Genomic DNA, 13,521 nt, shown 5'->3' on the forward strand with positions numbered 1-13,521 from the left:
TGTGTCAAACCACTCTTGAACCACAGACAGCGTCAGAAGCGTCTAAAGAGAAACAGGACTGGACTGCTGGTGAGTGGTCCAAAGTCATGTTCTCTGATGAAAGTAAATTTTGCATTTCCTTTGGAAATCAAGGTCCCAGAGTCTGGAGGAAAAGAAGAGAGGCACTTCATCCACGTTGCTTGAAGTCCAGTGTAAAGTTTCCACAGTCAGTGATGGTTTGGGGTGCCATGTCATCTGCTGGTGTTGGTCCATTGTGTTTTCTGAGGTCCAGGGTCAACGCAGCCACATACCAGGAAGTTTTAGAGCACTTCATGCTTCCTGCAGCTGACCAACTTTTTGGAGATGCAGATTTCATTTTCCAACAGGACTTGGCACCTGCACACAGTGCCAAAGCTACCAGTACCTGGTTGAAGGACCATGGTATCCCTGTTCTTAATTGGCCAGCAAACTCTCCTGACCTTAACCCCATAGAAAATCTATGGGGTATTGTGAAGAAGAAGATGCAATACACCAGACCCAACAATTCAGAAGAGCTAAAAGCCACTATTAGAGCAACCTGGGCTATCATAACACCTGAGCAGTGCCACAGACTGATCGACTCCATGCCAAGCCGCATTGCTGCAGTAATACAGGCCAAAGGAGGCCCAACTAAATACTGAGTGCTGTACATGCTCATACTTTTCATGTTCATACTTTTCAGTTGGCCAACATTTCTATAAATCCTTTGTTTTTATTGGTCTTCAGTAATATTCTAATTTTCTGATATGATGAATTTGAGATTTTCATTTGTTGTCATTTGTAATCATCAAAATTAAACAAAATAAACATCTGAAATATATGAGTTTGTATGTAATGTATGAATATAATATACAAGTTTCACTTTTTAAATGGAATTACTGAAATCAATCTACTTTTTCATGATATTCTAATTTTATGACCAGCACCTGTATGGTGCTACTTTCACACCCAATATATACAATTTTGCATGTGGGCTAGAAAGGCTCCCTGACATGGTTTGGGACAAAAACCACTAACCTGTCTAAGTAACAGTGTAGGGTTTGTGTAGCTCCTTAACATTGTCCTCTTTGCAATTTATATTATCTTGCAGTTTGCCATCTTTTTTATAAGAGGATGATGGAATATCCATAGCATCAACAATGCTCTGCAAGTTTCTTGCTTTATAACTTTGCTTTAAAATTCGCTTCAGCCTTTTCCCTGACCTGTTGTCTGTGTTTCTTGGTTTTCCTGAAGCTGTTTGTGTTCTCTATAACAAACCTTTCAGGCTCCCACAGAACAGCTGCATTCATAGTGAGAAAACTTTAAACCCTGATGGACTGATTAAACTGGGTGCTCTGAGAGTGATTAGTTTTACTGGATTCTGGGAATCAAAATAAATTGGTTGATCATGACTGCATAAAGTCGCAGTAAATGCATCGCAGTGTGTGGCTGAAACATGAAAACGGGGAAACTCTTCAACCTTTAAATACTTTTGTGAGGCGCCGCATGCCTCTTTATTTTTTACTCCACTCTGACTGTGAAATATGATCTGCTCCTTTACCGTCATCTACCACATCATGTCTGCTGGTCAGGACGTTACAGGGATCAAAAAGCATCAATGTTAAATGTTAAACATCAGTTGTAACGCTTACAAGGGACTCTGCAAGGATAAAGAAATGTCTTTTTATTCTTCACAACTTTTATGCCAAATATTCTTTACTTTCTCCAGTTTGAAAATGTTTTGAGTGATGCTAAAATGAAATAGCTTAGCTAATAATTCAATTTGTGTTTGATAGATTGCACATTAGGAGTGATTAAGTGGCCGCCTCCTCTGCTGGTGCTGGCTTCTGGCCAGTTGTCACCACTTGTTTTGCTGATTCAGAGTGATGCCAGCTATCAAACTTGCGAGCTGTGATATGCTGATGAAAGCAACTCATTCAAAAAAAAAAAAAAAAAAGGAAAAAAAAGTACATCCTGCGGCAGTTTACATAGGGGGGTGATGGCAGATTTATACGGCTTAATTTGTCAGTGTCTAGATTCCTTCAAATCAAGATGAAATGTAATTTTATACTTTCTACAGATTGATGTATGAGCTTTTAAATTAAACAAACCAGATTTCCTTTATAAAATAAAAAAAATTTAAAAAGGAAGGGTGAAAGAAGATTTTTGTGTTAATGTCTCAACATCTTGACGCTCACCTGACAAATGCCCATTTTCATGTTTTTTGAGGTGGCGGTCTAGGTTGGTCTGCTGGCCAAAGCAGCGGTCACACAAGTGGCACTTGAAGGGTTTCTCCTTGTTGTGAATGTTGCGAATGTGCCGTTGGAGGTTGGAGGAGATGCTGAAGGAGCGGTCACAGTATTTACACCTGTAAAAATGGGCCGGTTAAAATTGTTCAGCAACATAAACAGAAACAAGAGCAAATGTTAAGAAGTAAAACTCTATTGCCGGATGATGTTGAAGTTTGTTTGTGCCAGACACAGCTACATGAACGTGCTCAGACTTTTAGCCCCCCACACATGATGGAGGGGCTTGTTTAAGGTGAAACAGCTCTGCTCTCTTATCTCCAGCCAGCGCAATAAAGCTGCATTTTTCTCCCACAAAATACGCACGCAACAGATTTAGTTCAAGACCTACAAAATTAGGGGCTCCTGCCAAGTTTCTTCATGCAAAATTATACGAGAAGATTACATCTTTTCTGCTGGTGGAATTAGCTTGCTCGTTTGGCTGTCCCTCGGGAACCCTCCTGGTTATCTCCGCAATAGAAAAAAAAGAACAATAAACGGCAGTGATCTTTTTAATGGCGTGCCAGCATGTAGAGTTGTGAGCTATAAGACTGGGTCAGGAAAGGTCTGCATCTGTCTTATTCTGGCCCCTGTGGTCAAAGAGCCTCCTCCGAACTTTGGGCCAACATTCCTCCATCTTGGTAACTACAAAGCCGGATAACTTGAGGGTGCAGCCGTTATCCTAATGCAAGTAATTTGCTAAATCTATCTTGTTTCTCAATAAAAGAAAAACTGAATAGAAATTTGAGTAAAAACGTCTCTAAAATCAAAACTAAATGGCAAAAGCGTTTAATTTAGAATCAATCTTAAAGAAGACAAAAATACAACAAAAAATATGGAATCCACTTTGAGTTTGTTCCCAAAACTGCAAAAGAAATGGCCGCAGCTGCTAGATCTGGACATCTGCCCCCCCTGCTTCTCATCTCCCAAATTTTTAGTAGAGTACTCCTCAGCCCCTCCTCTGCCTCCTGTCACCGAGGCGACGGTCACCATTTTTCATCGGGTAAATTATTTAGCAGTAGGATAATTATTCCAAGCTTATGGCATAGGAAAACACACATAAACTCTGTTCAAACTGTGGTCTGGTAATCCCTGGGAAAACGTCTGCCTGCTGCTAACAAATGAGCTGTTTTCCTTTTATTTATTGTTCAGGCTGCACTTGATGCTTTCTCCTGCAGCGGAGGAAAGATTTGATGCTCTGTTGCAGATCTTAGTTAAAGTGTTATTGTGCAAATCCGAGCTTCTTTTGTTTGATAAAGTGTGGAAGGACAGATGAAGACAGATGAAAAGATGCTGGCAGAACGAACTTAAAGAGGAACATGTCATGTAGAGATAACATCTAACACTAAAGATTTACAGCCTATATGTTCGCTGTAACCTTTGCTCATATGATTGCATTAACCACAAATTTCAGTGGGAATTAGAGGGATTTTGTGTTATAAACAAAGAAAAAGTAGTGCCTACCATTAAGACAAAAAAGAGTTTTTTGTTTTTTAACATTAAGAATATTTCGATGTTTTAAGCAGTCACTTTTACCCTCGTAATCCTAAATAAACCCGACCTCATGAATGAGACTATAGCTAAACAACTTCTGAGTCTTGCCACATATTTTCAGTTAGATGAAGGTCTTAACTTCAAACCTTTGGACAAGCTTCACCCTGACCTGTCTGCTGTGTTCGTTGGTCTTCATTAAGCTATTTGTCCACTACTTCCCCCCAAAAGTCTAAGGTGAAATTACATGCAGGTATAGGTGACTTCTAAAGGTGACTTTATTGCATTAAGGTTTCTTTAGGGTTATTGATTAAAAAAGGATGAATAAAAAACAGGCAGCATATGTATTTATAAAGAAGAAAAACTAAACATCTTACTAACTTCCATCTACTTCAGTTTGTGCTTCTCTGTCACAAAAATACAATAAAATACACTGAAGCTTGTGAAGGGGCGGATTTACCATTAGGCAAAACTAGGTAGCTGCCTAGGGCCCCAAGTTCGTGGGGGCCCCATAAATCTCCTTTTACATGTATGGTTAATTCAGGTATTACTCATTTGTGAACATTAATTATGTCCTTTCTCTAAAATGCCATCAGAATGCTTGTAATAGTAAGTGTCCTCCCCCAACAACCCCTTAGTATCCACAACATTGGACCAGTCGATTTGCTGCAGAAAGGTCCAGTCAGCAGTTGAGCATTTGAAAACAAACGGTGCCAAGAGTAGTGCTGCCAGCTGTGCCCTATGTGCTTTTGTCACTTTATTTAGCAACTTTTCAGATCCTTATAGCACTTTTTTTTGAGTGCTTATTTATAAATAATAAAATTTAAGATAAAATTATGTATCTGTATAATGGTTCTTTTTTATGTGCTGTCTTTTCAATTCAGAGGGCCCTATGCATGTCTTTGCCTAGGGCCCCAAATTCCCTAAATCCGCCCTTGAGCTAGTGGTTGTAATATGACAGGAATTTAGAAAGTGTGGGAATGACTGCAAGACGCTATATGCAGAGACAGATCAAGGTTGCAAAGGGCAGTGAGCAGTTTTTATTGACTGCAAAACCATATATGTGAGTCACATAATGTATTTTTTTAAACACACCAGGGATAACTTGCTCCTTTTAACAGAAGACTAAAGCTATGATTATCTTATTTTTTGTACAATTCCTCTACTTTTTCAGAAACGTCAATGTGGCAATCCTAAGCAGGTGCCTGGTTAAACAACCTTCTAAAAACAACCTCTAGGAGAAAGTTTGTAGAACCAAAGAGATAAAATTACCTGTATGGTTGCTCTCCTGTATGAGTCCTGAGGTGGCGAGTCAGGTTGGCAGAGCGAGGGAATATTTTTCCACAGTATCTACAGAACAAACCATCACTTTAATTTTCTCAAGTCACACGCAGTGCATCTCCTTCACATTTATAATCTTAAGAAGCATTTTTCAAAAGTAAGTGTGAATTTATGGAGGAAGTAATAATCCAACGGTTCTTATCAGACCATTTACCTGCAGGTGTAGCGCTCCTTGCCCTTGCGCAGTAGTGTTTCTGGAAGTGTGGACGGTGGAGCTCTGAAGTCGAACATTGACGGGACAGAACGCAGCAGTTCTCCAGACTCTTGCTTCAAGGAACCAAATGTCTCCAGCTTCTCTGCCATGCTCTCAATGGCCGTCATCTGCAAGGACAGAGGATAGGATAGCGTTAAGACCTGAAAGCTTCCCAGTCTTCAAACTTCAACAATATTTAATATACAGTTTGGGCGTCAGCATTTGTTATCAACATGAAACCTACTCATCAATTCAGAAGATTCTATGTTTTTTTTAAACTAATTTTTAGTGTAATTTTCGGAATTCAACAGAACATTAGAGGTAAATTGCAGCAGCCAAATATACATCAATGCTACCCTGAATGCAAATGATACCTTATATATAACATCAGGGATTTTTTCCATCTGCCAGGTAATTCTTCATATGCAACACAGGCAAATAAGCTATTACAGAGTCTCTTTTAATATAACTTAATGTTTCCAAGTAACTATTGGTAGCCTGTTTGATTACATCAAATCTGACAGGTGTGTGTTGATTGCAGGGGTGTCATACAAGTTGGGGAAATAGTGAAACCGGTATTAGGTGAATTTCTATCATGACATTCATCAATGATTCATGCATCACAAGGTGAAACAGCTGATATGGGGCATGACAACTTGATCTAACACTGATTCATAACTTTTTTGCAACACACACACACACACACACAGAGGAAAACATGTCATATTCTCATTTATGATCAGCAGCAACCAGCTGTGCAAATCTAAAAGTTTAATACAGCCAAGAAATAATCATAAATCATAAAGCATGCATGCAACTCACACACACACAGACACACTGGGGAGTAAAGTCTACAGCCAATCTACTAATGAAAATGAACATTTACTTTCATCAGAACTCTCGAAGGAAATGCGTGTTGCGTGGGCGCTCATGAGCAAAAAAAAAAAAAACTTAAAAAAAACTCTGGTGGTCTGAGTTGATTAACTGCCTTCAACGTTTGCAAAACAGAAACTACACTTACATGAGGGAGAGAAGACAGTAAGGTTTTTTTTTTTTACGTCCATCTGTGTACGCAAGTAAAAAGCATGTGCATTGTCCAAATATGAGGGGGACTGGACCAGCTCAGAGCGTATCTACGTGTTTTCAGGTGAGGCTTTTTGTCCGTATGCGTGTGTGTGCTTTGAACGCGTGTGTGGCAGAGGAGTGATTCATGTCCACTGCTGGGCTGTAAACCATTCTGTGCACAATGCGGGCAGACAGCACATTCGTCAATATGAAAGATGTTGACATTACTGATCAAGGGCCAGACACGGGTAATAATGATATCGCTGTGCTGAGAGGGGTGGGATGTGGAGGAGGAGGAGAGGAGGGGGTGAAGGGGGGAGTGAGGGGCGAGGGTCTCAGTAGGCCGCAGGGCCTGTCAGACCATTGCAGACACGCACACTCTAACACACAGGCGCTCATGTTTTTTTTCTTTTCTGCTTCTTTTAAAGGGGCCACACAAATTTGCATTATTTTACGTGTGTTGAATTTTCAGTCTGTTTCTTTTTCTTATTTCAATAAGGAGACAAATCAGTGTTGATTCGGGTCCTCCGCCGGAGCCCTGCTCCGACTCTGACATTCCATCTCCCACTTTTACCCCCTGTCACTTTCGGGCTTCTCGCCAACAAAGACAAGGCAGAGGGAGAAGAAAAAAAAGAGGATGAAAACTGGAGAAGAATATGATGGAGGACTTGATGATTTCAGGAGAAAAAAAGGGGGGAATGAAACAGGATGAATGAAGAGGAAGAGTAAAGAACATGCAAACGAAGCATAGAGGGATCTGAAAGAAAGAGGAACTGATGGTTGATGGATGGCGCCGTAGTTCAGAGCAGGGAGCAAGTGATTAGGAGTGACGGCTGAGTGTAAAGTTCCTGCCGCAGCCGCCGACGGACCCACAGAGGGAGGATATGGAGTGTCAGGACTGTTTGGTTATGAATATGCCAGCATTACATGCCATGATCCAAAGCTGGACTAAGAGGAAGCTATAGCAAGCTCGAGGGAGATTAAATGCTTTCAAATCTCTTCTGAAAATACATCTGGAATGTTCAGTTTGTCCGCGCTCCTCAATGAGAATCTATTAATCTTGAGAAGATTGGAGCCCTTATAGCTGTCGACGCGATCATGTTTACATGATAAGACTTTTCATAAAATGGCTTTATTGGCTTCAGATTGAAGTATAGAGATTGCAGCAAAACAAATATCCATTTTTGGATACAAGGATTGTTAAAGGGAAGAGTCTTTGTTTCCAAATAAACATGATTATTATTGTTCTACTTTGTATTTTTGTTTTTTTGCTTGCAAAGAACTAGTTTAATGAAACTTAATGAAATCTGTACACTTTTAAGTTTGGTTCATAATGGCGCTGTCTGACCACCTTGAGCTCAGTACAGGAGACCCACCCACACTCTCCGACTGCTTTGATACACACAAACACACACCTCCTGAAACTCCCTGTCTTTCCCCCGGGGGGGGGGGTAGTGTGAATGTGTCTGTGAAGTTGCTTGTTGCTATAGCGTCACTCTGGGACTAGCACTTGATTGGCTATCTTCAGATGTCAGTGATGCTGTTAGGGCCTTAATTAGCGAGATGCATTCTCAATTGTTGATCTTTATCGGCGACCAGATGTTTGGAGGGAGGGCATAACCTCTTCTGGTTCCCTGAGCGACTGTTACCCGTTCTCTGATGCAGCAAAGAACTGCCCCAACAACACCACCCAACATACACACAAACACAGACCCTGCATTTATTGCTCCCATAAGAAAGACATCCCACTTCATTCAACGACTAAGCAAACACACACTAAGAGCTGTCAGATGGACAGGTTGTAGCTCAGTTGCAAATTACCTTATTTTGTGTTGCATGTTAATTAGAGTAGGGAGTAAATGGAATCAGCAAAAATAAATAATGCGACTCTGTTGTGCCTTGCAAAAGCCCCTGATACCCTATATCTGGTTGAGTGATACAAAGTAAAGCATGATTATTGAGTGATGAGAAAATAAATTTTGGCTTACAATCTTTATCGACCGCCCAAGTGAGGACCAAACCAGCATTTTGCTGCAGCGCTGACCAGCTTCCTTGTCTCTGCTTAATAAAATCCTCCCTGTGGCATGATTGTGCATATGGTACAGTATATTTCATCGTGAGGACAGTGTTTTCTGCCACTCTTTCTGTTTTCCACGTGGACCAAATAATTTCCCTCCCCTTTTATAGATATATTTATATATCTTTTCAATTTGATATCCTCTGAAGGTAACTGTCTGCTGAAGATTTAACTTGGGGGTATTAGAGTAGAGAGGGTTGAATGTACTACAGTATAGCTTAATATATTATTTTAATTCTATGCTTTGTGTTAATCTTTCTCATCTCATCCTGATAACAGAATAGAAACATTTGTGGTTAAAAACTCACTAAATGTAAAAATGTTCAGGGATAATGAATACTTTTGCAAGGCACTATACTTATAATATCAGGAAAAATTAAATATGCAAATTTAAATCACAATGAGATGTCAGGTAATAGTCTGCTTGTAGATGACAGGTTGAAGCCATGCGAGTGCTCCGTGGTTTAAACTGGTCTGCAGCCCATGCATGAGTTATGGTTCAGGGTCTGACTAGTACAGGAACAGTGCTGCAGGTCAAAGAGGAACTTACCCAAGTTCTCTGATCTGGCAAACGAAACTGAGGGGCGGAAGAGAGGGAAAAGAGAGAGCAGTCAGAACCAAAAAGCTGTGGATGAATGAACACATATTGCTTCAGGAGGAAAGGAGGAATCTTGGTGCAATTAACTTTGAGTGAGCAATGAAGTGTCTGTCTCTTGTGTTATGGTAGAGACTTTACTGGAGACTAATAGTTTCCAACACGTCCTGGTGCACAATAAGCTCATTATGGGAGCCAACACTTCCAACTCAAGAATATAATCTAACCGAGTATTGGCTTGCAGTAAAATTTCCAGCCAGGAAATAATGAGATGAATCACTAAAGGTTCTGAAAAATATGCCCAGTCGCCTAAGTAGTGCACAACGTATTTTAACATGTTGCTCACAAGTGAGTCAGGTGACCGATACTGAACCCCTACTAAAATCTCCACCGAAGGACCTCTGGCTTAGACATATGCAAGCCTGGCATTTGTGGGAATGATTTGTGTGTCCAGACATCATAAAGTCATAAAGATGGCCTAAGCACTCTGTTAGTGTTTCTACTGATAGGACACCTCATTAGGGCGTGTGGGACAACCATGTGGCTGCTGCAGGCTGGGCTCATACTGCAGTCTGGACAGCAGACATAAATCAGACAAATGAAACAGCCTGTAAAAACCAGACGTGAAACGGCCTGAAAAGAAGGGAGGGAGAAGAAAAAAAAAATCATACGCCTGAGAAAGTGGTGTTTTCACTTTCCGACGGACTGTTCTCACCCGCAGGGTAAGATTGATCAAATGAACGTGAAAGCGACGTGTCACACACACACACAGACCCACACACACACAGGAGTACATACACAGGCAAGCCCTCTGAGGAACCTCACACTGTTGGCACAGAAAACCCAGGGGCAGAAATTATTGCTTTAAGAGCATATCATTTTTTATATCGTAATCAAAGACACATTACAGGAAGATGTGTCACAATGTGGCCTTTCAATGTGGCCACATCTGGTTTAGATAGCCAACAATGGGCTTAACAGGCAGTAGCTTGTATAAAATTGGGGGTGCATACTTATCCTCATTAATCCTGTTTGGCCAGCCTTGGCGACCTATTGCGAATAGGAGAACCTCATAGAACATAATCGTAATATTCTGAGGCAGATTCAGTGCCACATTGCTGTCCCATCTAGAAACCTAGCGTTGGATTTAAAATGCGGCTAAAGTGGCCCAGAAATTAAGTGAAATTCAACTGCACTCCTATCATTACAAAAATCAAAAAAAAAAACTATATTAAATACACCTGAAAACATATTTTTAAAACTTACTTGTGGATGGAAAAGGAAGCCTGGAGTTGGCCGCATGTACTTGTCTTTCAGAGTCTCAAACGGATCACTCATTCTCCTCTTCTCAACCCTGCTAATAGTAGATTTCTATCAGCTCGTGTTGACTACACAGCTATAAATACAAGTGTAGACATCTTCACATTTATAGAATGCAACATATACAGACACCGGGAATAACAATACCTGTATATGGGGTCCATAAAAACCGGGGTGGGACGGGCATGCTGTAAAGAAGCGTCTGCTCTAGGAACTTCAACTGCTCTCTTCTCCTCTTCATAGCTTTTGTTCTTTTTAGCCTCCTCCTGACTTGGAATGCGTCCTCGACCCCTGGAACCCAGGCTTAGATCGAGTGGCTGGTCTTGACTAGTAACATTTGAGACCTCAGATTTGGAGGGAACAAACAGGGGCAACTTGCCCTCCTTTCGCTTCGTTGTGAGGTCAAACGGTGATTCAGATGACTTGCTTTGAGCCTTCTTGCAGTCATCTCCTGGCGACTGTGGCTCTCCCTTCACGCTTGTTGGTCTAAGGTCCCTGTCTGGCAAGGGGTAAACTGGTGGAGAGAAAGCTGGGAAGAAAGGCAGTGGAAACATAGAGGGGTAGGGCAGAGATCCAACCTTCTTGTCCTGCAAGCCAGCCAGTCCAGCTGAGCCAAAATACTTCTCAGCAATAGAAGCAATGGCTTTAATAGAGTCATTTACAGCCCCTGTTACAGCCGTGTGCTCATCTAGCGAAGACTGTATGAGGGTTTGACCTGGCAAGTCTTTAGCAGTACTGCTACCGATCAAGCTGGGGCTTTGAGGGCCTCTATCGCTAGCCTTTCTCCTGGAACTTTTACCATTTTCTCGAGCAGCTCCCCTCTCCCGTTCACTGTCCATGTCGCTTTCAAGTTCAGAGCCTGTTGTGCTCTCTAGATCACTTCCACTTGGTGTGCTAACATCATCCACATCACTGCTCTCAGACTGATCACTTTGCTTGTTCTGCTGCTTTGAAGACACCAAAGAACCCTGATTGTGGAGTTCTGAGTCTTGCAAGTCATTTCCAGGTGAACTGCCATTTTTGCGCAGAGCTTTCAGCAACTCTTGAGACTCAATAGCACCAGGACTTGGAGGAAGCAAAGGACTTTTACTTAGCTCTGCACCAGGCCCTGAAACAGGTGCATGGGCTGTCTGTCTGACAGGAGAGGAAGTGGCAGGAATGAGCGGAGGCCGGTGATATAGTCCAGAAGGAAACAGGCCAGGGAAGCTGAAAGGAAATGCTGGGGCTGCTGGGAAGGTGAGCCCGCTCTGGTGGCGGCTTGCTCCAAAGTAATCAGCAAGTCCAGCACTGCTGTGGCCGAGTGTAAGAGCTGATTTGTCTAAGCCAGGGGTGCCAGGGAGTGGCAATCCCTGGGCAAACAACCCCCCTGCTGTAAAATGATTCTTTCCTTCACAGAAGCGCCGATGCTTGTTGAGGGATGAGGTGGTGCTGAACATTTGCCCGCAGTCCTTGCATTTGATTTGCGTGCGACAGTCAGCATGCATGCGTTTGTGCCGACAAAGGTTAGAAAACTGGGTATAGGACTTGTGGCATACCTCACCTGCAGGAACACAGAGACAAACGGAGAATGCATTAATGTCCATCACACACTGACCAACACACTAATGTGGAACACATCATATTTGTACTTAATATGCATCAGAATGACCAGATTTGGGGAAGAGGAAACACCTCTTGTGGTTTCAGATCTTTTTCCCAGCAGTACCATTCCACTTCCAGGAAATAAAATGAAAAGGGTGTGTCCAGATTCTGGCATTGTGAAAGAATCTGTTTAGTTTCATACGAAGTCACTGCCACTCATCATCACATGAACATCCAACCAGATTCCCAGGAATCCCCTCTCCCATTGTCTTCCAAGGGACGCTCCCAAAGAGTCCATAAACAATCACATGTAGACGCTCAAATGGACATGCAGGCGCATTCATAGAATATTCACATAACACAAAGAAATGAAATCACACAGACCAACACACAGAGGCATGTAGACGTAAAGATACACACTTTCTCAGCCGCGTGCAGCACAATGGCTCTATTTTAAGTTTGTAAAGGAAGTAGAGTTGAATGAATCCTATCCTGCGGTCCAGTTCCCAGGGACAGGTCTCACGTCCTTTGCTGCCTCTCTTCTCTCTCCCCTTATGGGCCTCTTGAGTCGAGCCTGCAGCCCCCTCACCTTGTCCCAAAGGCTGAGGCCACGTCATCCCGAGCTAAGTGACCTTCCCACAGCCAGTTGCAGTGAGACCGGGTGTCACTCTGTCTGGGCCAATATGTACAGTGACAAGACCTGATCCGAAAAACAAACAATGCCTGATGTAATCTGTCATTGCTATTAATACTGAGAACTTATGTTATAGCCTTAGATGATACTGGCAGAGTTAAAATAGATTATTATTGTTTTTCATGCAATTTAAATGTCCCTTCTTGTTATGTGCTCACATGCAATACAGATTTCATAGATTTGCTACCCCAGAGAGCTTTAAAAGAGAATTTGATTATTGATTTAAACAGAAAAGTTAGATATGGTATATAAGTATGATTGACTGCTTCACGTGGGCATAAACGTTAGTATAATTTAGGACTTTTGAATGTCTTTGGATATCTTCCAGGCACAATGTTAAAGAGCGGCAGATGGAAAAGAAGAACAATACGTGGGAAACAGATTGACATTAAAAGCCTAGAAGAAATCATAATAGGTGAAATCCTGAGCTAAGATAAAATTTTATGCCCCTAAATAATTACATTCTTAAAAATGACCACTTTAAATTGTGAAAAGTTAGAGATACCCTGCATTAAACCTAAAAACTTAAGAGAGCAGCATCAATTCCTAACACTTTTTTTTCACATCACAAGCATTTACATTTTTTTGTCCTTTGATCATGAGCTGATTTTGTGTGTCTCACTACAGCCACTTTTTTATTTAGTGGTTCACATATTTCTGTAAAATTAAAACCTGCAGTGAGTCTGCAGATCTTGGAAGTACAGGTATAGATGCAAAAGCTTATGTGACAAAAGCATCCCAGCTAAGCAAACAGTTTTGTGCATCCAGAATTTAGCCTTTAGTCTTTGCAGTAGACATTGACACTGAGGTAGTCGGGTTTCTTTAGATCCAGTAGAGAAGTTAGAGAAGTTGTAAAACGTGTATTTTACAAGCATAGCTACA

The 13,521-nt window shown here is 41.6% G+C and overlaps 1 protein-coding gene across 12 annotated transcripts in view; it reads right to left on the reverse strand.

Moving 5' to 3' along the window:
* The window catches only part of mecom (MDS1 and EVI1 complex locus), a 30,475-nt gene that overhangs the window by 5,894 nt on the left and 11,060 nt on the right, over nt 1-13,521 (reverse strand). For 4 of the 12 annotated variants that reach the window (XM_038273197.1, XM_038273190.1, XM_038273187.1 and 1 more), the window contains exons 7-12: nt 10,512-11,904; nt 10,311-10,401; nt 9,000-9,026; nt 5,269-5,435; nt 5,046-5,123; nt 2,196-2,365 (exon numbers count right to left, since the gene is read on the reverse strand). In XM_038273197.1, coding sequence (XP_038129125.1) covers nt 2,196-2,365; nt 5,046-5,123; nt 5,269-5,435; nt 9,000-9,026; nt 10,311-10,401; nt 10,512-11,904 — 1,926 coding nt within the window. The remainder of the gene's footprint in view (nt 1-2,195; nt 2,366-5,045; nt 5,124-5,268; nt 5,436-8,999; nt 9,027-10,310; nt 10,402-10,511; nt 11,905-13,521) is intronic. The other 8 variants (XM_038273198.1, XM_038273192.1, XM_038273186.1 and 5 more) reach the window with 3 other exon arrangements.

The sequence above is a fragment of the Cyprinodon tularosa genome, unplaced genomic scaffold, assembly GCF_016077235.1.
Source record: "Cyprinodon tularosa strain WSP-4 unplaced genomic scaffold, ASM1607723v1 ctg86, whole genome shotgun sequence".
Taxonomy (NCBI): Eukaryota; Metazoa; Chordata; class Actinopteri; order Cyprinodontiformes; family Cyprinodontidae; genus Cyprinodon; species Cyprinodon tularosa.